The 24,293-nt window shown below is 42.2% G+C and overlaps 2 protein-coding genes across 2 annotated transcripts in view; both read left to right on the forward strand.

Moving 5' to 3' along the window:
- poc1bl (POC1 centriolar protein homolog B (Chlamydomonas), like) overlaps positions 1–6,198 on the forward strand; it is a 12,825-nt gene extending 6,627 nt beyond the window's left edge. The window contains exons 5-11 of the mRNA XM_030789099.1: positions 225–410; positions 1,389–1,506; positions 1,902–2,078; positions 3,512–3,643; positions 3,847–3,957; positions 5,475–5,627; positions 5,906–6,198. Coding sequence (XP_030644959.1) covers positions 225–410; positions 1,389–1,506; positions 1,902–2,078; positions 3,512–3,643; positions 3,847–3,957; positions 5,475–5,627; positions 5,906–6,034 — 1,006 coding nt within the window. The 3' untranslated portion in view covers positions 6,035–6,198. The remainder of the gene's footprint in view (positions 1–224; positions 411–1,388; positions 1,507–1,901; positions 2,079–3,511; positions 3,644–3,846; positions 3,958–5,474; positions 5,628–5,905) is intronic.
- Positions 6,199–10,618: 4,420 nt separating this feature from the next.
- On the forward strand, positions 10,619–19,070 carry galnt12 (UDP-N-acetyl-alpha-D-galactosamine:polypeptide N-acetylgalactosaminyltransferase 12). Its single transcript, XM_030789082.1, has 10 exons — positions 10,619–10,971; positions 11,802–11,971; positions 12,418–12,607; positions 12,975–13,160; positions 13,665–13,782; positions 14,510–14,686; positions 16,798–16,929; positions 17,045–17,158; positions 17,603–17,758; positions 18,933–19,070. Exons 1-10 carry the CDS (start codon positions 10,619–10,621, stop codon positions 19,068–19,070), a joined length of 1,734 nt encoding a protein of 577 aa, XP_030644942.1.
- Positions 19,071–24,293: the final 5,223 nt, after the last annotated feature.

The following is a 24,293-nucleotide window of genomic DNA, read 5'->3' on the forward strand; positions in this document are numbered from 1 at the left end:
GCATTACGTTGAAATGTGTAGAATGAGTTGATGGCAAATCGGGTTACATGCTGCCCAGACAAAAGTCAATCTGAGATGAAGTTGGAGATATTGAAATGAAGAAATCTTTCAGTTTGTACGTAGCAACACTGAATCCAGCTCTGCACCCACAGGGTGAGACGGTGTACCTTAGAGCCATGAAGGATGAGGTTTGTGACGCTGTTGTTTTGTGTCTCTCCTCCCAGAATCGGAGAGAGTGAGAGCACCATCATTTGCCCGGTTATCGACACCATCGACTGGAACACGTTTGAGTTCTACATGCAGACAGATGAGCCCATGATCGGCGGCTTCGACTGGCGGCTGACCTTCCAATGGCACATCGTGCCACAGGCGGAACGCAACAGACGCAAATCCCGAATTGATCCCATCAGGTGAGACCCCGTCCTGCTTTAGCAAAACCAGGTTTACTTAAAGGAGCTCCTCTGTGACACACTGGAGTGCAGAAGCACCGTCACTGAGGATGTACGATAGCACATCTGAAATGTGGAAACGCAACGGTCTCTAAACTCTTTTGCGTGAGTGCGATGGAATGGGTTTCGTTCTTGTCATCAGTGGCAGAACAGGAATGAAGTTAACAGACATTTATATTTACATCTAGTCATTCAGCAGAAGCTTCTATCCAGAGCCACTTCCAAACGAGACAAAATACAAACCAGGCGTGCAGGCATTAGGGAGCTGCCAGCAGTCTTAAGTGCTGAGGTTATGTTCAGTATTATGCCAGATACTGAACGCGCAAGTGCGAGAAATGTGGAAGGAAGTTTAGACTGTGATGTTGCTTTGCAATACTTTAAAACTTGTGGTGTGAAAAAAGTCTGAAAAGAGAACTGACAGGAGAGGAGGTTTGTGGAGGTCTCACCCTCACACACACACACACACACACACATTAAGACGGTTTTCGCGTAAGAGGGAGACTTGGAGATCACATGTAACTGGCTGTTACAAAGCGAGAAAGGGCGGGGGGGAAAAAAAAAATCTCATTTCAAGGCAGATACAATAAAAACAGTATTAATCCTAGTGTGGGATCTTAATGGATCACAAGCACGGCCAAAGCCAAACAGATTTTATTTAGCTCTGTTTAGCTTTGATTATGCAACTCCAACTGCATAATCAAAACTAAACACTGCAAAATAGGCTTCAGAACTGTGACAATTATTTAGATAAGAGATAAACTTCACAGAGTTTTTATAAATATTTGTGTCTGATTTTTTTTTTTCCTTGTTTTTGCCTTTGTTCTGTATCCCTGTAGAGGCTTTCTTTGTGAACATCTACGCACGTTTTGATGACGGTTGAGGGTAAAGTGTTTTTAAGAGAGATACTGTGCCAACTTTCTCCCGTTTAATATGACGCAGGTCTCCTACCATGGCTGGAGGATTGTTTGCTGTGAGCAAGGCCTATTTTGAGTATCTGGGAACCTATGACATGGGCATGGAGGTCTGGGGGGGAGAGAACCTGGAGCTCTCCTTCAGGGTAATTTGCATATATTTGCATAAGTACACTTCCTGGAGTATGCAGAAAGTGATGTCATAAGAGACCGGCATTAAACAGTCTGATCAGTGGCTTCCTCTCTAACTCTTAAACCTCTTCTGTTTACTTCTGTCATTTAAAAGTTTTTTCCCTGCTATTTTGGGTTGGTTATGCGTTTAAATCTAAGATAGCTGCAGGCCTCTGAGAAATGTTTTATGCAAATAGAAACACAGCTTTGAAGCCTTGAAGTTGTTTGATACAGCTTACGAAATCTGTACCACCAGTGGTCTTTGATGATTTTTTTTTTTTTTTTTTTTAATGAGATTAGAGCGTTGTTTTGTTCTCATTCTTTGTCTTTGCAGGATTGTTCAGTAACTCTGTTATTTGATCATTTACAGGTTTGGCAGTGTGGAGGATCTTTGGAGATCCATCCTTGTTCCCACGTCGGTCACGTTTTCCCAAAAAAGGCACCGTACGCCCGCCCCAACTTCCTCCAAAACACCGTCCGCGCCGCGGAGGTCTGGATGGGCCCTTACAAACAGCACTTCTACAACCGCAACCCTCCGGCCAGGAAGGTATGGCCTCCCTCCACCGGGCCCCGTTTCATGTCGAGAGCTCCAGCAGTAAACTTCCCCCATGTGTACCGCGTTCAACACCATGAAGCCATTTCAAAACGGACCCACGATTACATTTCCTGTCTCGTAAAATTAGCTTCCCAGCTTACATAGCAGTGGCGGATTTGTCTAAGAATGCCTAGACTATAAAGCAGCAAAGTTGATGCGAGTTTGGTGTTGCCGGCCAAAAAAAAAAACAAAAAAAAAAACAACCTCTATCGAGAAGTTGTTTTGATATGGACTGAGATAAATCCATTAACCCCAGTCATATTATTTGTCCTCTCTTTGGCCGCGGTTGAAAAGCGCTTGTCAGAGTGTGGACAAAGAAAATGGGACAAACCTTTATTATGTCTTGGCGGCTTAGTTGTGCTGGCTGACATAAGAGTTGCATGTAACCCCATATCACTCCAATATGTTGCATTATTAATGTCTGGGATCTTTGATCAAACAATAAATTACCCCCCTAGCACAGACAGGCAGAGACACAGTGCCAAGAGACATTGGCGGGATTGCATTCCCTACCTCATAAAAGACACCAAAAACCAAAAACCTGCAATTTTACTAAGAGAGCGAAGAAGTACTTTATTGGTCACACACACACACACACACACACCAGAGCAGCGAGCGGTGAAATGCAGCTTCCGTGAGCAAGCAGCGAGCATACACACGCACACACACACACACACACACACTAGGAGCCGGCCGGGGACCAACTGCAGGTCTTTTTGCCAGTGCCTCGGTCGAGGTCACTGACAGGAGTATTACTCCTCTTTGATGGTGGGAGGAAACCAGAGTACCCGGAGGAAACCCACGCTAACGCGGGGAGAACATGCAAGCTCCACGCAGTAAGGACCTGGGACGGCCAGGACTTGGAACCCAGGCCCTTCTTGCTGTGAGGCAACAGTGCGAACCACCGAGCCACCGCTATCTGATCTGTCCTGTTTGAATATAATTATCATATCGCTCCGTTGTTGTATTGTTGGTTTCCAGTAATGTTTGACTGTTAAACAAAGGCGTTCACATCTACAATTGCTTTTTTACGCTCCGGTCGTTCATAAAAGATGACACATACAGGATGTAGTGACGTGGCACTTCACAGCCATGGAATGTCTTTTAACCATAATTGTAGCTGTAAGAAATTGTAACTTCTACTAGATAAGTGTTTTTTTTTTTTTAAACACACACACGCACGCACAAAATCAAATCCATTACTTTCCTGCTGAATTATCTCTGGATTTTCTGGATCCAATGTACCGCAGATGTTTGTTTAGAGGATCAGTCGTTTTTATAGATGACAATTTTGTCCAACTTTGACCATTACCGTGATTATGACCAGGTTAATGTGGTTTCGTTATGGTGTATGTTTTCCATATGTGGTTGTGTTCTTCCTTTAGGAGTCACACGGGGATATATCTGAGCGGATTCTTCTGCGGGACCGGCTCAAGTGTCAAAGCTTCGACTGGTACCTGAAGAACATCTACCCCGACCTACACGTGCCAGAGGACCGGCCCGGCTGGCACGGAGCTGTGAGTGATGTCCCGGCTTTTTTGAGCTGGCTCCAAAATACTGATCTAAGAACAGTTTTTTCTTGTGTCTCTCGCAAGGTTTGAGTGAGAGAAATTTGATCCGAGTTAAGCACTTAAAGGAACGGTTCTGTCTATTGATTGACTAGAAGTATCTGTTTCTCCTTCACTCTCCCTCCCTCCACCTCCTCCAAAAACTCCCCAAGGTACGGAGTGAAGGCATCCACTCTGAATGTTTGGACTACAACGCTCCAGACCACAATCCCACTGGGGCCCAGTTGTCTCTCTTCGGATGCCACGGGCAAGGAGGCAATCAGGTAATTAAAACAAGAAATGTCTCCCCGTTCTCTTTTTTTTTTACCTCATGACCCGACATCTCCCTCAGGGTTACAGGAGTTTCTCCAAAAAACTTGGGAGGATAGGCTTACACCAAACGCGAGATCCATTTCAGTTCCTCGCTTGTATGAATGTCACGATAAGCGCAAATCCATCAAAGCTTCATTTTTCACACTGCCAGGTCACAAAAGCTGGGATAACGTGATCTGAAATGGGATTCCTTACAGAGGCATGCTGCTCCTAATAACTTTACATTCTGCTTCTTTGTTGAGTAAATGAATTGGCACTGTAAATGTATATTTAATGGGGCCACTGTGTGAAGGCGCAAGGTAATCGTCTGTGTGTGTGCGCTTGTGTGCGTGCGTGTGTGTGTCTGTGTGTGTGATGGCCAATATCACTGATTACTCATTGATGCTACGCATCAGGTGTCACCAAAAAAAGAAGCATGTGTGACTGAAAATCAATGTTTCCACAGCCTTTGCTGAAACGAGAACCTTAGTCATGCCCTCCTCCCTAACACTGGCCCCTGTTTCAAAGAGACATGAGACTGTGAACAGAACGAGTGAGGATGACTGGGCGAAAACAAACAAACAAACAAACAAAAAAAATATATATATATGTATGTGTGTGTGTGCCAGGCAAAGTCCATTCCTATTATAAGCTTTCAGTGGACCAAGATCCGGATGGTACTTCAGACTTGAAAAGAATCGAGCAGAACATGGAGAGCGGTTCCTTTTTCTTTTTTTTTCCCCCGCTTTTGTTAATGAAGTGTCACGTCGCTCTTAGCTTCACCTCATTATTCTCACGTCAAGGCAGTCAGGTCTAATTTGGAGTTTTCTCATGTAGGGGGTCAGGCTTTAGCATGTCTAGAATAGAAAATAATTTGAGAAACGATCGTTTGTCGGGCCACAGGCCGGTGGTCTAGAAGAAAACATGGTTACGGGTCAGTTCGGTCAAGTCATGAATTGTAAGTCTTTCCTCTGTTCCCAGTACGCTTTTTTTTTTTCCTACCTCTTTTTTTTAAATGGGGCAAATGGACAGTTTGAACGGACGGAGTTGAAAATGAGTTGAATCCAATCCAGATTAAAACTGTGCCAAAGACCTCCAGCCATGCCTCTCTTCTGACCTTTTCTGATGAGCGGAGACTATTCCTGAGAGAGAGCTTGAAAAGGCTTTAATTATCAGACTTAACCCCCACTGCAACTGTTTCTGTAATCGTCCCATAACTGTCCAACTCCGACATTAAAGCTGAATGACTCCTGTATTCAAAACTGTATTGCATTACATCAGTATTTTTAGCGGAAGGATAAACAAGTCGATTTTTGTTTTTGTGTCTAATTTCAAATGGAACATAAGAAGAGGAACCATGCCGTTAATTTGGTTAAACGTTAAAGTAACGTATCGACAGACGGAGGAGTCACGACAGGGATCGGCTTACTTTTGACTGAAAAGTTCCGAAGGTTAATGAAAAGCTGACGTCCTCTTTCTGTCTCTGCAGTATTTCGAGTACACGTCGCAGAAAGAGATCCGCTTCAACTCGGTGACGGAGCTGTGCGCCGAGGTCCCTGAGGGTCAGGTCAGCATAGGGATGAGAAACTGCCCCAGAGACGGCCTGCCCTCACCCCCCAGCATCATCTGGGAGTTCAGAGACGTGAGCGCTCTTTTCATCCTCCTTATAACGTATTACACACGAACAGCACGCGCTCGGTTACAGAGGTCATGGGTTGAACGTGTTTGAAACTTGGTGGTTATTGTGTTTTCCAATGCTACAAAAATTCTCTGTAGTTTATAGAAGTGAGTAAGAATAGCGCTCTCCAAAATGAGTCCTTTGTGAACGTAATCACTAAATTGCATGTGCTGGCCCTACTGTTTGCACGTCTAATTTGATTTTTTTTTTTTTTGGCTTGTGACCCGTTCCTCCTCTTTCAGGATGGAACCATATACCATCGTCATACTGACAAGTGCGTCACCTCGTACCGTACGGCTGAGGGACGGACCAATGTCCAAATGAGGACTTGCACGCCGGGAGATAAGCAACAGCGCTGGAAGTTTGAATGATCTTCGATCTCAGATAACACGTCCTTCCCTCCGTTAACCTAAGTGCAATTAACTGTGGAGGACCGTCTAATAACAGGGTCTTGGAAGAAAAGTGAAGAAGGACTAAGTAAAGCCTTTCCGTATGCCTTGTGCCCTGCGGTTTGCCGCCGGGAAGATCTGTCCTCGATTTAGTGCCTTTGTAAACCAAAGGGGACCCTGATGTTCCGTGCCAACATGTTTTAGTGTCTTTCTTTATATTCTGTCTCTCTTAATCTACAGTTAGAGAGCGCTGGAGCTCTCAAAACACTTTTTTTTTTTTTTTTGATGCAAGACGGTAGCAAAGTGGGTTTCAGTAATTTAAGGCATGGGCAGACTGTTTGTTTGGCTAATTTGGGATGGGTGTAAGTGTGCCTGTGTTGTTGCACTAAAGGAATTGTACAAATACTTTTTTTTAGGGCCCCTGTGGTTGATTCTCAGCTAGTCAACCGCATGTATGTGTCTTTGTAATTGGTAAGGTTGATTTCAGGGATTGATTGCATGTTTGTGTGTCTCCCGTATGTTTTTTAGTTTCCATGGTGTTTGACAAGTGCCTGATTAGTTCTGAATAATGTTTAATACTTGAGATGTGAAGGGTTTTTTTGTGTTTTGTTTTGTTTTATTTTGTTTTGATTTGTTTTTGCTTTGGTTTTGATTTATTTGTTTTTTTGGGTTTTTTTTTATTTTGTTTTCAGATTTGTGTCCTTAAGAAGAAGCATGTGTCTGTTCGTAAACACAGCTTCTTAACCCAGTGCTGCAGGACAGGTGCTTTGTGCACGATTATGAGTTTCTGCGCGTTCGGGCATGTTGGTTCCTGAAAACCCATTCAAACAGATGTCGTTTCGCAGCTGTCTTCAGAGGGAATCAAATCCTGCTAATCCTTGTGCTTCTACTGTGCCTTAACACACAAACAAGGACTCGTCCGACTAGGACTTCTCTCCCCTTGCTACTACTTGACTAGAATTAAATTGCACATTGACTAAACATCACGTAAAGAGTATGTCAGCTTAAAACGCAGCGTCACTAAATGGGGGAAAAAAAGATGTCTTCTCTGTTCAGTGCCTCAGCACATTTCTGCCCTCAGTATCACCCTACCCCTTTTCAGCACTTTTTAAGAAAGTTCTTTTTTTTTTTTTCCAGGGCGTATGCTGTCGTTTTCCGGAAGTATAGGGTAAATTCAGCTATATTGGGACAGTTTTTGTAATTCTGTCCCAGTTTACCTGATGTCCCAATATCCCTGAATTCACCTTACACAATTGTCCATGACTAAGGGGTTTTAAATTGTTTTTGGCCAGTGTAAAAGTAACTTTTAAAAATGACTTAACTGTAAAAACGGTTCATTACTTTTTGAACACCAAGGTCTTCCAGCTGTCGAAATGGCACCAACCACAATGTTACAAACAAATTTGTCAAATCATGTTTGATGTGAGTGAATACTATCTAGAGTTTGGGGAACTGCTAATCAAACAAGTGGAGTAACATGGTTCATGGTGCACTGCTGTACAAAGACTGTTTTATAGATGGCTATGTATTTGTGGTCAGTTGTGCTATGTAGCGTCAGATGTCAAAAAAAAAATAGGCTAGTACGAGGAAAGGAACAGTGGCTCAGATTAACTCCAGCCCTTTGACTAACGTAAGTGCATTTGTCTTATGTCACGTCTGTAAATGATATGTGGTTTAAAGGGACCTGGAAGGGACAGTGCAACTGATATTGCAAACTACTGATCAAGCACAAAAACTGAATTGATTATTGCATCTGTCAAAACAACAATAATGTTTTTGATAGCTGTAAGTCAATTGTTTTAAACTTGTTGACCAATGAATACATGTCTAAATGATGAATGTTGTTTGCTGTTTTTTTTTTGTTTGTTTTTTTATGGGTACAGACGAATAAAATGTTCTTTTGGTGCTGATGGAATATTTGTGGTGAGTGGTTGTAGAGGAAATAAAACCACAGACCACAAAATAATCCCTTACATTTTTCCCCTTTTCTATGTTGTTGGCCTTCTTTTTATCTTACATGGCTTGATAATACATATGGCCCTTTTAGTTCAGTGTATAGCAAGCCATGACTTACATAATATTTGACTATACGTTGACGGCTTCGTTATGCAGCACCTACCAGCGGTGCAGTTCATTTTAAAAGCATTTGTTCCAGCGCCATCTAGTGGCACTTAGGCAAATTTGTTTTTGTTTTTTGGCAACAGGGAAAATGGACAGCCTGATTCAAAGCGGTGTTCAATCATTCCTCAACCATCTTATGATACATATTAAGTAATGATACATATTAAGTACTGATTTAATTTATTTACAAACCCCGTATGACTTAACTGCCTCACAATCCTGACAATGTTGATTGCTTTCACACTGGTCCTTTTGTTATATAATCATAAAAATATTGAGGCTTAAAAGTGTAAAGAAGGAAGTTTTATGGCGCTTTATATACTGTGCCCATAAAGGGCCTGCACTAGAAATTCTCGTGATGTTTGTTTTCAGCGAATTCTATAGCAGAGAGAGCTATTGCTGGTCTCATGGCGCTGACCTTGAACCTCCTTTTTATTTAAATTTCTTTTGTTTTGTATTAGTGATTGAACTTCATAAACTCCAGTCAAAGAGTGTCGTATTTATTACACCGTCAAAGCAAACCCAACTACCCTGTGGTTACGATGTAACTTCAGAGTTATCCCCCAAAGAACGTGGCGGCAGTGTGAGAGGAGACAATTAGACAAGGTGTAGGTACCACTGAGTCTCCACTGAGATTGAGCCGCGCTAAGACAAACAACACACTTGTACAGCGTGTTAGTTATTACTTGGAAATGAGAAGCCCATCTTTTTGAGACTGATTTGCCATCGTTGACGCTTTTCATGACTGTGAGCCAATTTGTGTGATAACCTGTTTGTTTTATATTGATGTGTAATATCAATTAAACACATAAAAGTGTAATATTTTCCATGTATTTGGATCTTTCACAACGAATTATTGGAACTGCAGTTACGAACAATGATGGGTGACCTCATTAACTCCGCAATATCATACAGTAATTCCACAAAACTCCATTCTTCTATGTTGAAGCAGTGGGGCTTTAATATATTTCCCTGCGTCAGAAGACAGTGTAACACTGAGTTCAGTGTACCATAGATTATTACAACACTACGGTTGCCTTGTCTCTTTGTAGCTTTTACAATAAGAGTACTCAATCAAACAGTGTAGCACTCGAATTACCATCTCACTTTAGACAGTCATATGAATTATTAAGTATTTTAATTTGGATAAACACGTATTTTGCCTCATATTTCAGTTTACGTGGAAAACGTACTTTTTTCACAAAGCGATCCGTGGTTTATACTGTTCAAACACTGTTTGAACGGGTTAACCCAATTTAGGTCCTAGCTGTTTGGTTTATCATTAATGCTGTTCACACCATTTAATCCGATGCCAAGTTTAAACACTTCCGTTGAGTGTTCAGGCCTCGTAAACCTGTCTAAGCAGCTCTAAGGTATTTCGAACCTTACCGTTAATTAATCATTAAAAAGTGGTTTCCATAGATATAGCACTTAGAACCACATACCCAAATAAGTTTTTGCAGCAACGTGCGTTACTGTAATCTTGCGTTTCTGTAGGGCTACGTGGGCAGGCTTTAGAATCCAGTTAAAACTACAATCACGTGATTCCTATGTACAACTTGTTGCAGCCTCCGGAAGCAGTCAATTCACTTTAGTTAACTTGAAAATGAAAACTCTTCATTTTTTCCCTAAGTGCGGACAACTAATGTAACGGGAGATTTGACATGACTGTCTTGTCGGCTAGTAAAATACGAAAATCCAGCTGATGTACTTCATTGCCCCACTGACGACGTCAAGAAAACGTTAAGGAAACATTTTCTGCCACAGGTTTGTTAGGTATAAAGGAAAAGTAGCGGTGCACTCTAGGGCACCCATCTACATGTCCAGCAACTTCCTGGAGACCTGTTCGAACTCATTTGAGCTCGCGGTAGTTCAGTGGGTGTATAATCTCAGACGTGAGATAGCGAAATGTAGGCAGTGTCAGCCCGTTAGATATTCACAAAAGAAAAAAATGTTTTCAGGGAGGGTTGAAGAGTGGGCACGCGCTGAATGGATTTGGATTAGCATAGGCACAGTATAACCCTGAGGATACTCAGTGATTTGACCTGGATTTTTTATCCTTCAGTGCTGCTAGCCAGCTAGCTAATCTTATCGAGAAAATCCTTTCTACCTCGCTCTACAGGCTACTACTGTTATGTTTTCTGGGGGAGTGTCACTATCTGTCATCTTTTATCGTTCATTCCCTCCTGATAAAGAATGATGTGTAGCAAGTTTGGCGGAACTCCGGATGTCACTTTCTTCGACATTTTGCCTTGTAGACAATTTACCTCTTCTGGATGTCTTATTAACAACAGATATTTAAAAAAAACTGACAAAACTACGGCTACTACATCCCCGATGTGATTTGTCAGCGAGTACAAGTGGTTATGTCTGCTGAAACTTGGCGTTAAAGAGAGAGAGTTGAAATTAGAAAGTGAATGAAAAAGACGAAAGTGAAGGAACATGATGGCACTTTGCGGGCGAAGAAATCGGTCGAAGTTGATACTTTGTCTTCTCGGTTTGTCAGTAGTTGGATTCTTCATGTTTCATAAGCACAATTCAAGAGATGTGACAAGTAGAAGAGAAGTGTCATCGGATTCACATCTCGCGGAGGATGATGAAATTCTAAAGAGACCTGTATACGAAAAACCCCCACTGGATATAAATGCTTTAGGTGAGATGGGAGCAGCCGTTAAACTGGACTTGACGGGTGAAGAGAAGAGGAAAGAAGAAGAAAGTATTAAAAAACACCAAATAAACACATATGTGAGCGACAAAATATCGCTTCATCGCAGGTTACCTGAAAGATGGAATCCTCTGTAAGTTTTCTCTAGTGTTAAGTCATTTATTTAGTTTTGAGTCAACAGGTGTGACCAGATCCTAGATAATGTTTGAAAAAAACTAAGCGCTGTTTTCAGTCATTTAGCGAAAGTTCCTTGTATATTTGTCACTTTCAGTTGTGAACCAGGCTACTTTAGTGATCACTGATGCCATACTCAATTCAGAGTACGTGAACTAACAGCTAATGGAAACTTGCAGTGACCTGGAAAAGACAGCTCTGATAGATCAGATATATCCTCTTAAACAAATGAACTCAGTTAATGAGAGTTTGAGTCTTTCACTGCAGTGCCATTTAAAGGGGCATACGTATATACTGAGTCAGATTCACGTTGTTAACATTAGTTTGATGCTTTAAGTTCAGGTGTAACTGAAAAACTAGCAGAACTACCTAAACGGTCTGTTTGTTCATGCTTCAGTGAGCACATGTTTGATAATGTCCTCATGCAAATAATATGAGTGTGATCAGTGCTTTCACCTCCTATCCCTCCCTTTACATTCCCACAGTATTTCCAGAGAACAAACTGGAAATACATCGTACACATAATCCTGTAGAAGTGTTCAGATATACATTACAGTTGTCATATTTGTAGACATGTAAACTGGTCATGTACTCTTGTCTCAGTAAATGATCTTTCAACTGGTTTCAATTGTCATTCGAACTAGTAATGTGAATATATAATTCATAACTCGTGTATATTTTTAATATGATTCATTTGAGCACAGTTTGAACACAGACGATGCAGAATTTTGGTGAAAGTGACTGTAACGACATTAAAATGTCTGCCAACAAACACACTTCTTTCCTCAGCTGTAAAAACCTGAAATATGATTATCGAAGCCTGCCCTCCACATCAGTGGTGATTGCATTCTACAATGAGGCCTGGTCCACTCTGTTACGCACGGTACACAGTGTCCTGGAGACATCACCTGACATACTACTGCGGGAGGTGATTCTGGTGGACGACTACAGTGAAAGAGGTACAAACAAGGTTTTTGAGTTAGCGTGACAAAAAGCAAAGTGCAGTGGAACAGAAGCAGATTGCTCCGTATTTTGCCTTGAAATGGATCATTGCATACACATTGGGTGATTCATTTTGTATGGATAGTGGAAAACTAATCTGGAATTTTACTCAAATTGATATTGATATAGTTAGACGCTTTCAGGTGTGACACGCCACTGAATTTTACTCATGTTCTTCCTCATAATTTGTTAGTGAGTTGGATTGAATGGCAAACTAAAATGACTGGTTTGGTTTAATCAACAACAAATGCAGCAGTGTCTGAGAGCGCCACCCTGTGGTCGTTCTGTAGATGAGCGAGATGACAAGATGGCAAATGTATACACTAAATATGAGCTTTTGGGAGGTGGTGACGATGATGATGATGATGATGATGATAATGATGGTTCTGCATGTGCCCCTCAGAGCATTTGAAGCAGCCTCTGGAGAACTACATAGCTAACCTGCGGAAGGTGCGGCTGATTCGAGCACGAAAGAGGGAGGGCCTCGTGCGAGCCCGGCTCCTCGGAGCCTCCATCGCCACGGGCGATGTCCTTACATTCCTTGACTGTCACTGTGAATGTCACGAGGGATGGCTGGAGCCCCTCCTTCACAGGTAAAAAAAAAAAAAAAAAAAAGCTCTTGGACCCTCCTGAAAAGCGTCTACAGGATCTCTCAAATCTCATACCTCTGTCTTGTAATGCATATCAGGAGTATTCACATCAGGTTAAGTAAACTGGTAAATGACAAATGATAACCGTAGAAGACATAAAAGAAATGTCTTAGATTGAGCCTTCATTGCCTTAAAGCAAAAATGCTCGAAGCCTTAAAGCAGAAATACTTCAGATTCTTGCTTAACCCTTTAAAGTGTGATTTCACAACGACTTCCTCAAGAGTAGATCATAATCAAACGATATACTATACTAACTGAAAATCCTGTCATAGCCCTGTAATGAACAGAGCCTTGTCTGTCCTCACGGTAGAATAAAGGAGGAGCCTTCCGCTGTGGTGTGTCCAGTGATTGATGTCATAGACTGGAACACTTTTCAGTATCTTGGCAACCCTGGGGAGCCTCAGATCGGAGGCTTTGATTGGAGGCTGGTCTTCACCTGGCATGCTGTCCCGGACCATGAGCAGAAGAGGCGGAGCTCTCCTACTGATGTTATCAGGTGAGTGGTTCACCGCCCAAACTGAAAACGGTGGAAAGGGTGTGTTTTGTGTGCCCACAAAAATGTCAGTTAACATATTCACTAAAGACCGAATGGATAATATTTGCATTACTCAGCTAGACATGGAAAATACACAGATCATTCAGTTAATGATCAAATATTTATTTGCTTTCCTATGAACTGAGGATATGACCATAAGTAAATTTAAAAAGGGGCAGCATGTTTATACTCACATAATGATAAAATTATCAGGGAGAAAACTTGTTGCCATTTTGAAGTGAATGAGTATTAATTATTGACCAGTTTTTAAGGTACAAATTAATGTCTGCTTTCACTGATAACTTACATCTTAGAGTGCCCTTAAGACAACTCAAAGACAATAACTGATTCCTTTTACAGCTCACCGCTGCTAACTAGCGTATAGTCACGAACAGTGAATCCCCACACAGGTTGAAAAATATGCCATTGTATGTGTGAATTTTGTGTGATTTTGGTATGTTCTAGGTCTCCTACCATGGCTGGAGGTCTGTTTGCTGTTAGTAAGCGATACTTCCATTATCTTGGCACATATGATACAGGAATGGAGGTGTGGGGAGGAGAGAACCTGGAGTTCTCTTTCAGGGTGAGAGAGTGTGTGTGTGTGCGCGCGTCTGTGTTTATGTGTGCGTCTATGTGTGTGTCTGTATGTGTGTGTGTGCGTGCGTCTATGTCTGTGTGTGTGTGAGTGAGTGAGTGAGAGTTTGTGTGTGTATGTGTGTGTCTGTATGTGTGTGTGTGAGTGAGAGTGTGTGCTTGTGTGTGTAGACTCACCAGCTTGTTGATGGGTTTTTTTTTTTGGCCTCTAAATTCTTTGACATGTCTGTGAGGAGAATCCCATTGGGGGGTTTTGACAGATGGTTGCCATCGGTGTGAAAAACGTGTGACAGTTCACACAAAGCTATGAGGTCAGGTCGCATGATACAGTAAAGTTGTGTCTGTGCCAACTAGAACAACAACTGAACTTTTCTTCAACCTGCAACAGTGCCATGCTTCTACACCAAAATTGGCTTTTCTTTTTTTTTAAGCATATAAAATCCATGTAATGATCATTTTAATATAACATCAAATCTAATACAGTCTCCGTCATCACCTTGACCTGATTATGTTTGTGAAAGATGGAACAGAAACACTTTAGTTCAGTTACAGTATGCAGATGTCTATCTGAATGTTGCCTGTAGATAAGAAAATACAGCAGACGACTGTGGCCTTTTTCTCAGAAGAGGAGACGGTACAGCGTATTGTAGTGACGTTGCCGGATCGTTGTGTGACTAATGATTTCAACGTGTCGTTGTTGCTTTGCTGTCGTTCAGATCTGGCAGTGTGGGGGAACGCTGGAGGTCCACCCCTGCTCTCACGTTGGCCATGTCTTCCCCAAGAAGGCGCCCTACTCCAGGAGCAAGGCTCTGGCCAACAGCGTCAGGGCTGCTGAGGTGTGGATGGATGAATATAAGGAGCTATACTACCACCGTAACCCCCACGCACGCATGGTACGTCTGATTTAGAGACCCGACAACCCAGGTGGATGATAAGATCAGTTCTGTTTAGTGACAAGCATCCTCCTACACTTTTCAGGGGAAAGATGGTTTGAAAAGTTGTCAAACTTGCCCCGTTTGCTTATGCAGGCTTTGGGTCACATATTTTCGAACAAGAGAATATATTAACGTCTTTTGGAATTCCTGCGGCATGTGAGAGACACTGCAAAGGCTGTGTGTCTTGTGTTTGTTTATATTAAAACTTTTGAGGAACGTGTTTTGTGTTCCAGCTTTCTGTTCAGCACTTTGTTTTGCTGAATTGCAAGCTGTTTGCGAAAGCAGTTAAGCTAAGATTTTCTGTAGATAGTTTTACTAAATAGCATGTCAAAAATAAAGAGTATACAGGAGGAAATATCTTTCTTAAATCCTCTTTTGAGGATTTTTACAAAAGTTCTCCGTTTAATCTTGTTTTGTGATTTAGTTAGGTGTACAGTAGTTCTCTGTTCAGACTCATGTATTACTTTTTGTCTCTCAGATGTCTCTGGACATTTTGTAATCCTTTTTGTTTATTCATTTCCCCTCTGGTGTGTATGTCATGAAATTTTTATATGGAGCAGTTGTGAAACAGTGTAAATAGACTCTGATTGTTATCAAGCCCCTGAAGACCAGGACACACACACACACAGACACACACACACAGAGTGGCGTGACTACTCTGTAAAAGTGCCTGTGCTTGAGTGGCACTCCGTCGTAACAAGGAGAGGTGACATTCTCTCCGGTATGAGATTACCACACTGAGAAGAGTCTGTTCCTCTCCCAGTCTGTGTTTGTCATCCACCTGCCCTTGAGACGCGCCAATCTCGTCGGCGCCACCTGGTTGCGCTCTGTAGTTAAAGTATGAAACACTTGCAACCCAGATCAGGTGGCGCCCATCAACTCTGAGTGGAGCTGGATGTGCCAGGCTGGCACTGCCAGGTAGAAATCTATCTGGAGTAATTGAGCCAGAGAGTGCTCTGTCTTTCTCTCTCTCTCTCTCTCTCTCTCTGTTATTCTCTCTCTCTCTCTCCCCTCTCTTTCTCTCTCTCTCTCTCTCTCTCTCTCTCTCTCTCACCCTCTCTCACTCTCTGTCATTCTCTCTCTCTCTCTCTTTCTCTCTCTCTCTGTCTCTCTCTCTCTGTCTGTCTTGGTTTGTACTGAAGACGGTTGCCAGCGTCGAGTGTGACTAACCACCCTTCTCCAGCTCAGCTTTTTGTAAAAGGATCTCCCTTTCCTTCTATATTTTATTCATTGGCCAAAATCTCTGGAACTGAAACTCTTGAAGATGTGCCATCGGAGATTTAACGATGGATCCCGATGTTGATGGAGTAGTTTCTCCGTTGTCCCTTTGATTTTCGGCCAGCGAGCTCTCGCCGAAGGTGCTTCATCTCAAGGGCCCTGCCCTCGCGGATGTTAACTTCGTCACGAGTCAGATTTGCTTCCCTGCCAACTCCCGTCGGCCCTTTCGCTGATGGCCCGAGCGTTCAGCAATGAATCACCATCCCATCTGCAAAATAATAAATAATCCGCCAAACTGATGAACCCAGCCAAATTAGCGCTAAGCTTATGAGGCCCCCCCCTCTCACCATCAATCACTGCCTTCTTCCTACAACCCCCCCCCCCTCCCCCCTCCCTCGCAGGGTGCTGCCTCCAACAGATGTTTCTTACCCATAAGTCTGTCTTTAGTGCAGCTGCTTTGTTGGGGCTCCCTGAGAAGAAGGGGGGGTTGGGAAACGGGGACATCGGCGCTCTGACCTTGGCGAGGGTGTTGGCGTCAGAACGTCACTACAACAGTAGGATGACGTGAGCCTCTACGGTTAAAGGTTGTTTACTTTTGTGTGGGTGGTAGCAAAAGTAGTTAATGTTACTGTTAGGAGCTAATTAGAATTTTTTTTTTTCTTAATGGTCTCACAATTGATTTAGGGATCTGAGGTATTCACATTTCTCGCATAACTTTTTTTTTAAGCGTTATAATTACGGGGCTTAAGGATAACAAATGTATTTTCACTTGTTTTCATTGCGGCCTAGGAACGGGACACATCAAATGCATATTTCCACTGCTAACCTGAACTGTGACCTCATTTTTCCAGGAAGCGTTTGGCGATGTGACGGACAGGCAGAAGCTCAGAATGCGTTTACGTTGCAAGAACTTTAAATGGTTCCTGGATAACGTTTATCCTGACATCCACATTCCAGAAGACAGACCAGGCATGTTTGGGATGGTAAGACACTCAGGAAGACCGTCACTGATCCTAAACTGGCTACGTATTGAAATTGTATAATATTATTTAAATGGCCGATTAAAGTTTATAAACGTATTCTCCCTGTGTGTTCTAGCTGAAGAGCCGAGGCATGGAAAACCACTGTTTTGACTACAATCCGCCTGATGATCACAATGTCGCTGGTCACAGGATCATTCTCTATCCCTGTCACGGCATGGGGCAAAACCAGGTAAGTGTGACTGTTAAATAGAGTAACATTGTTAGGTAAAAAGGTCTCCAGGTCTAACCTAGGTTTGTGCAGACACTTACAAACATGTTTACTCCTGGTGAAATTGAGTTATTAAGTTATTCAAAAGGTCTGAGCAACAGTTTGACCTTTCTGTATTACCTCACTGGTCTCCTCCCTCTTACTGCTGGTTTGGTGCCAACGTAAGTAGTCATGCATCATGTCTAACATTTAAACAGCATTATGTAACAGCTCAAACTTAACAGTACCTTTTCACTTAGTTTTTTTTGGGATTGTTGTCTATTTGTCTGGTTTTTAACTGATGATGCAGATACATTGGTTGTTATTTGACTGCTAATACAGTATGGTCCAATCCCTTTGACCAGCTCTCTCTCTCTCTCTCCCCTGTCTGTCTGTCTGTCTGTCTCTCTCTCTCTCTGGTGACAGTTCTTTGAGTATTCTTCGTACAATCAGATTCGCTATAACACGCGGGAGCCTGCAGGCTGTGCTGTGGCGGATCCTGTCTCTACCTTCCTCTCTGTGCAGCTGTGCAGTAAGCCGAGGCAGCCGGTGCCCGAGGAGCAGAAGTTCCAGCTCAGAGAGGTGAGATTTCCAAAAAAAGATGACCATGGACGGGTTCCAAATGGGGAGCCACTCCAGGTTCCAAAAGAGCACTGGAGTGGTACACCAACACAAAGTTTTTAGAAGATCCTTGTGAATTAAATAGGTCTGAGTTCCTAAATACAACAAATCTAAAATAGTCATAGTTATGGTATCTTTGTCAAATTGTTTTCTGTTTGTTTTGTAAATTTTTATTGAAGATACCACAAGGTACCGACATGTCAACCTACTGACGTGCCAAACAGAGAATTAACTGTGTGTGCCATTGGGGAGGAGTTGACCGGTTAAAAGTAAGACTTGGAAGTGGAGCCTTATGTTTTGTGAACACCCCCCCCCGCCCTCGGAGCTAAGAGCTCGTGCCGCCTCCCAGTGAGAACCTGAAAACAGAGTGTGACCACAACTAGAGAGATGCCAGGGAAAAACTGGCCATTAGAAGCCTAAAGTGGCCGCTGTGTGGGCTCTGTGTGGGTGTGAGAGTTTCGGAGTGTGCGAATCGCTCCGCTTGGCTGCGGCTGGGGTCTGAAGAACCCCGAGGCCCTTTGGAGAGCTCTGAGAAAGATCCGCTCCGAAACGCTGACACAGAGCCTTCTCATCCCGGCCGATCGGCCATCCCGCGGGCGCCTCGCTTCAACTCACCCCCAAAACCCTGCGCTACAAAGAGCCTCCTCTGCGAGGCTGGCGCTCTGAGAAGCCACAGCGATACGCCATACGGTTCTTTACCCTCCCGCCTCGAGTGCACTGATTTATCAGCGCGCTTAAAAAAAAACGTTCAAAAGTGACATGGGCGATTTTGGCTACTTTTATTTGCATCAATATTTAATGCAGTATAAACTGATGTGCAGTTGTAATGCCCTCTGTAGATGACTGGCCAAAATCATAACTCGCTTGTATAATCCTTCTGTCTCTGGATATTGCAGATTGTTTTGTGATGTTTTTAAGGGATAGGGAGAAAGACAGAAGAAAATGAATGCAAGTGATGGGAACGTTTATGATGTCCAACAAGCTGCTCTGATATTTAAGTTTTATTATTTATGTAATGAGTGTAATGTAACTGTCCTCTCTTGACGCTGTGCTTCTTGAAAGGCCGCGGTTTCTTAATCAACCGTTGGTATGCGTAATTGTAAAAAAAACAAATGTTCTGTCCTCTTTCTGATAGGACGGCACACTGTACCACGTACAGACGCAAAAGTGTGTGGAGGCAGTGGACAAAACTGATGCCGGCAGCCCGGGCCCCGCCCTGAGGCCATGCTCAGGCTCCGCCCACCAGAAGTGGTTCTTCGAGGAGAGATCGTAGCAGCGGGGTCCCCCGGACCCGGGCTCCGCGTCGCAAACACGTATCCCGACGATATTGAAGAAGCCAAGGAAAACAGATTCAACGAGCTTAAGCTTGTTGCGGTTGTCTGCACGTTTGTCCTCAGTGTGCTTGCCTTTTGTCTCTGACACACTGTCTCCATCTCCACTGTGTTTGGTTAAAAAAAAAAAAAAATTGATAGAATGGAAGGTGAGAGGAAAAAATTCAAGAAACTGTCTATTAGAAGATATTTCATGTTTCCTGAAAGGCATTAAGGACGATGAGACAGGACGTTTGGATCAAACTCAACAAAATATGTTTTCTGTTTTGTTCACCCAGCCTTTAAATACTTGCTGTAATTAACTCAGATATTTTTTCCATCCTTTTTTTTTTTTTTTTTCTTATTCTTAAATCTCCAGCAAGAGTTGGCTGTGTGAATGGAAAAATCTCCATCATTTCACAAGCGGATGATTTGTGCTTTTTTTTTTTTTTTTTTTTTTTTTTAAATCACACAGTGCTGTCAGCTCCATCTGCTGGTGTCTTAACCACCCCTTGTATCCACTGCAAGGACACGCTCACATATTGACTATACACGTCTATTTGACTCACGCAAACCGTTTTCTATCTTTCTCCGGAAGCTGCGAGCTCCTGTGAGAATACCACCTCTGCATTTCGGGAGATTATCACAGCTCCTTCTCCCTGGCACCTGGAATAGCTCCGACAGCCTTTCTATTTCAAACAGACTATTGAGGTTATGAGACGATTAACAGCCGACAGTGCCACAGGCACTTGCGATGTTGCAGTGATTCTTTAAAACCACTAGATGGCGCCGCCAGTGCTTCCATTTATGTACCCCCCCCCCCCCCCCCTTTCCTAATACGTTGTCCTTTTTTCATTAAGAGGGCTGCAGATTTCATGAGGTCTGACTTAAATACTCTCTGCTCTTAACTTTTCATAAGCACTTACCACTAAAAGGTTCATTAGTAGTCAGTATCCTACAGGCATCTTGAAATATATTGTAGCCTACCTCTTATAGTCTCCTGCTGAGTAAGAAATAGAGCGGTTTGTCAGGGTAGACAGTGTGAGCTGCTGGAAAAACTCTGAAACCATATATCGCATTGGACCAGCAGTAGACAGGAGTGATGAAAACATAAACCGTATTTCACATTTTATAGTTAATATTTTGGACGCGCTATCACTGGAATATGTGTAATGTAAGGTTGAACCTCTATAAACGCAAAAAAAAAAAAAAAAATGCTGTTATGCTGTTAAGGACGTACCAGAAACAGCTTGTGTTTAAAGACATTTCTTTTCGTGTCGATTTATCATAGCCACAGTTGTTGATAATTGCTTGCAACACGAGTTGAGAAAAGGCTGTATGTTATTATGGAAGCTGTCTTTTGTCTCGGCGTCTCTGAAGTGCCTTGCTCTGCATTTAACAAAAAAAAGAGACGCAAACATGAGGTGATCTGAGAGACGATAACAAACAACACCACCTGCTGCGTTCCTTTCATGAAAAGAAACATCGCTCTCATTTCTCAAGACTGACTATTTCAACACAGGACTTAAGACAAAAGAAGTTGCACTAACAGATTTAAATTCCCTTTAAGTCTGTGTTTTGTCCACTGGTCGTTGTTTTGGGTCGACTCCGTGTAAGGGACAGATGTTTTTTTTAGGCTCTCTACAGATAAGCAGCTGGTTGCTTTTTTTGATTATTAATATTCAAATGTGAAACGTTTTTGTGAGAACTGTGATCACCTCCCCTTGTCAATCAAAAGCCATGAAGATATGTTCGGACAGCGCTCAGGTTTTAAAGAGGAAATCAGGCCAAAGGGCAAACTCTCTAAACCTGTGACTGTTTAGAACTCAAAAAAAGTCTCTCGTCTTCCAAACTAAATAGCACTCCAAACATTTATGTTATTTTGCCCTCCATTGAATGGAAATGAATTTTTAAATAGCATTTTGTATATTAAATGAATGATTAAAACATCCTTTCAGTTTCACTTGTAATATCTAAACTATGTCATTTGAAGAGGCTATGTCAGTATGTCTTTACTGAATGCATAATCAGATTAATCTAAATCACACAACACATGATCTGCTGGGTACCTGTTTGTGTCATCACAATGTGTAGTGTTTACTTGGTTCAGGACTGTTCATTGTCCCTATTGGTATCATGAAAATGACACTGACTGATTATAAACTGATATGTAAAATGAAGTTGCATTTGTGAAAAAGTAATCTGTATGCTGGAAGGCAAATCCAGGTGTGCGTTTTGTTGATGTTATTTAAGTGGCCTTATTAAATATCAGGAATGAAAAAAAAATTTCAATTTTTTTTTTCTGGAAAAATGTTGTCTTCATAGGCTATAATTATTTGAATCAGAAATGTGTTACTGTGCTGGTTTTAATCTCTTTCACTGATGGACAGTGTATACTTTGGATGTTTGTAAGATTCATTTTTAAATTTAATACTATATAAAACCTTTTGTAACGTGTAGTTCACTGTGTTTCTGTGGTTCTTTCTGTGTGTTAAGAATATTCATCTCTCTGTGGGGGTAAGAAAGGAGGATGAAGACACTGGCATTCTATTGAAGTCAGCGCAGAAATGTAGAAATTCACCAGCGTTTTCAGATCTTTTATCTCGGAAACACATTGAGGAGGTTTTGTGCATATAAGTCACATTTCAGCATTACATTCCCATAGATGTAACTACATGGATGGAGGGATGATGGTGATGGTGAGAGAGAGAGAGAGAGAGAGAGAGAGTCCTCATTTACAGCATATCTGATTGGTTTGAACATGTGCAGCTGAGGACAAGGGAGCACCCATGCCAAGCAGCTCTGGCGGCTCTCCGCTCCTCTTCGCTCTCTGCCCCGCAGTCATTCGCAATTACTCATTCATGACGCGAGTCTGTTTGATATTTCATATCACGCGTGGGCTTTCTTTTGTTTCGTGTCATCTGCCTTGCTCTCGGGTGGCAGGAGGGGATTAGCGCCCCTTCGAGCCGCGCGTTCGCTTCTCTGAAACACACCTCGGGGCTTTCGGGAAAAAAAAACAGTCCTGGAACCGTTCTGTCGTCTCTCTGTCTTTTTTTTCCGACAAAAATGACACCCCTCCCCCCACCTGCTACTTCCAGTTTACTGGAACTCTCCAGACTGGCAGCCGCTAATTCTGAAGAGGTGTCAGTTTGTGCGCAAGCTGTGAAACTCCGTGGAGAAGAAGCCTCCTGCTACCTTCTGTTAATGCTCTGCCAATCCGAAGGAGGAAAATGGTGCTTATGTTGGTGCAGAGCGAATTCTATCGCACCCTTTACATTTCCAATAAAGCGAGGGAACGTAAAAACAAATGATTCTTTAGTGAAATGCTGCTTTTGTTTCATGGTAGCGCTTTTGGGGATTTGAAACAGTGAAAGAGCTTGCTCACCTACGTACCATGTGCTCCCTGCCAGAGGCGATGTGAATCCCCAGCCTCCTGTTTATGGAGCAGGAGAGCGCTGCAAATGACTCGGGGAGAGCGGGGAGGCAGTTAAACTCATCCTTCATCAGTTTGCTCACTGCACACTGATTTGTTTAAGGTCATTTACTCATGTGCAGCTGTCAAACAGCTATTGCACTGATAACACAAGGCACTTCCATGAAATAAACCAGTGGACTCAATTACTGAAACAATGCATGTGAGTAAAAGCTGGGGCAAAATGAGAAATGATTTGTCAAGGTCAAGCCACAAGTCACAATGTTAAAAGGGTGACACAGTTTTGTTAGGTCAATATAATGAAATTGTCTCTTCATAATATTTTGTCCTCATTGGGGGCATTGTATATGTCTTTTTTTCTTTTTCCTTTTTCTTTTCTTTTCGTTTCTTTTTGTTTGTTTGTTTCATTGCTTAAAACATCTTGTGGAACTCTGAATGTAGAGAATTCTGGTCTCCCAGGCAACAAGGAGGCAAAACATTTAAAGAGCAACAGAAGCAGGAGATGCTGCTGCTCCTCTCAGTAGGGATCATAAACAGAATTTAATAAGACTTTTGACTAGATGTGCGCTCAAACTATTCAATGGACTTTGTTGTAAAGAAAATTCATGGTAAGTATATGTAATAATACATAACACAACAAATGGTTCATCAGAGCAAAATTTGTTTACTTACAAGGAGTTTCATAAAGATGTTCCTTTTAACCATAGCATTTTCTGTTGTATCTGGACGTAAGTGCTAGTAGGGCCATTATGTCTAATCCTACTCCCCTGAGTCCTCTCTGCATTAGCAGCTTTCCATTTCATGACTTCTTTCTTCCTTTTTTTCCTTTTTCCTGCCTTTCCCTCTCACTCTTTCTCTTTCTCTCTCTCTCTCTCTCTCTCTCTCGTGTGTTAACTAAATGATGGAAATATCCTACTTGACTATTCTTTTGTTATCTGCTGCACTTTCTTTAAATTGGTTTGTCAGAGTTTCAACAAAATTGCTCTCTGAATTACTTGAATGAGTAGAGCAGTATTTTACATTATCTAAATTTCACATACAGAGTTCCTAACCCGTACTCTGCTGGTATCACACATAGTGTACAGTCAGCTAATATTAATTCACAATCTGGTCATCTTTTATTAATACAAGTTATGTTCTCAGACTGTCTCAGCCCTCTCTCTTTCTGTCCATTTCTGTCATGACAGAATTAAACATCTCCAGATATCATCCAAAGGGCCAGTATGCCAAGCTCCTCCCATCAAAGACGGACGTAACTGACAATCTTTCTGAAAACCCTAAGTCTCCTGAAAAAGGTAACGCAGTTTTTCAGTATATTTTACACCAGGACTCTAGTGATAAATACATAACTGACCACTCATGCAGGGAAAAAAAATGTTCGTTTTGTTGCCTCGACACAGGAAACATTGGAAATCACAGCCAGCCAATTAGGAAAGAAAATGACTGACACTAATATGCTTCGTGTTTGATTAATTTCAGACTTTCAGACAGGCTGTAATTTAGGCCCTGCTACTTCACACAAATGCATGTATTTCCTCTTTTTAACTGATAATCCTTGAGTTACTGGGTGTTATTATATCGTGGCTTTATTACATTGTGTTTTGGAGTAGGCCTAAATGTTATAGAGAAGTGTTTCCCAGTCCAGGTCCTGGAAGGCCACAGCCCTGCACAGTTTAGGTCTCTCCCAATACACATGCCTCAGCTAATCAAAGGTTTGATCATTAGCTGAAGAGTTGAGTCATGTGTATTAGAG

This window comes from Chanos chanos, chromosome 12 (assembly GCF_902362185.1).
Source record: "Chanos chanos chromosome 12, fChaCha1.1, whole genome shotgun sequence".
Classification (NCBI taxonomy): Eukaryota; Metazoa; Chordata; class Actinopteri; order Gonorynchiformes; family Chanidae; genus Chanos; species Chanos chanos.

Bases quoted from the DNA above. Each gene is read 5' to 3' on its own strand.
- galnt12 (XM_030789082.1), top strand. From the start codon at position 10,619: ATGGCACTTTGCGGGCGAAGAAATCGGTCGAAGTTGATACTTTGTCTT. The intron at 14,687-16,797 runs GTACGTCTGATT...TCATTTTTCCAG, and splicing joins GTAACCCCCACGCACGCATG to GAAGCGTTTGGCGATGTGAC. The intron at 17,759-18,932 runs GTGAGATTTCCA...TCTTTCTGATAG, and splicing joins AGAAGTTCCAGCTCAGAGAG to GACGGCACACTGTACCACGT.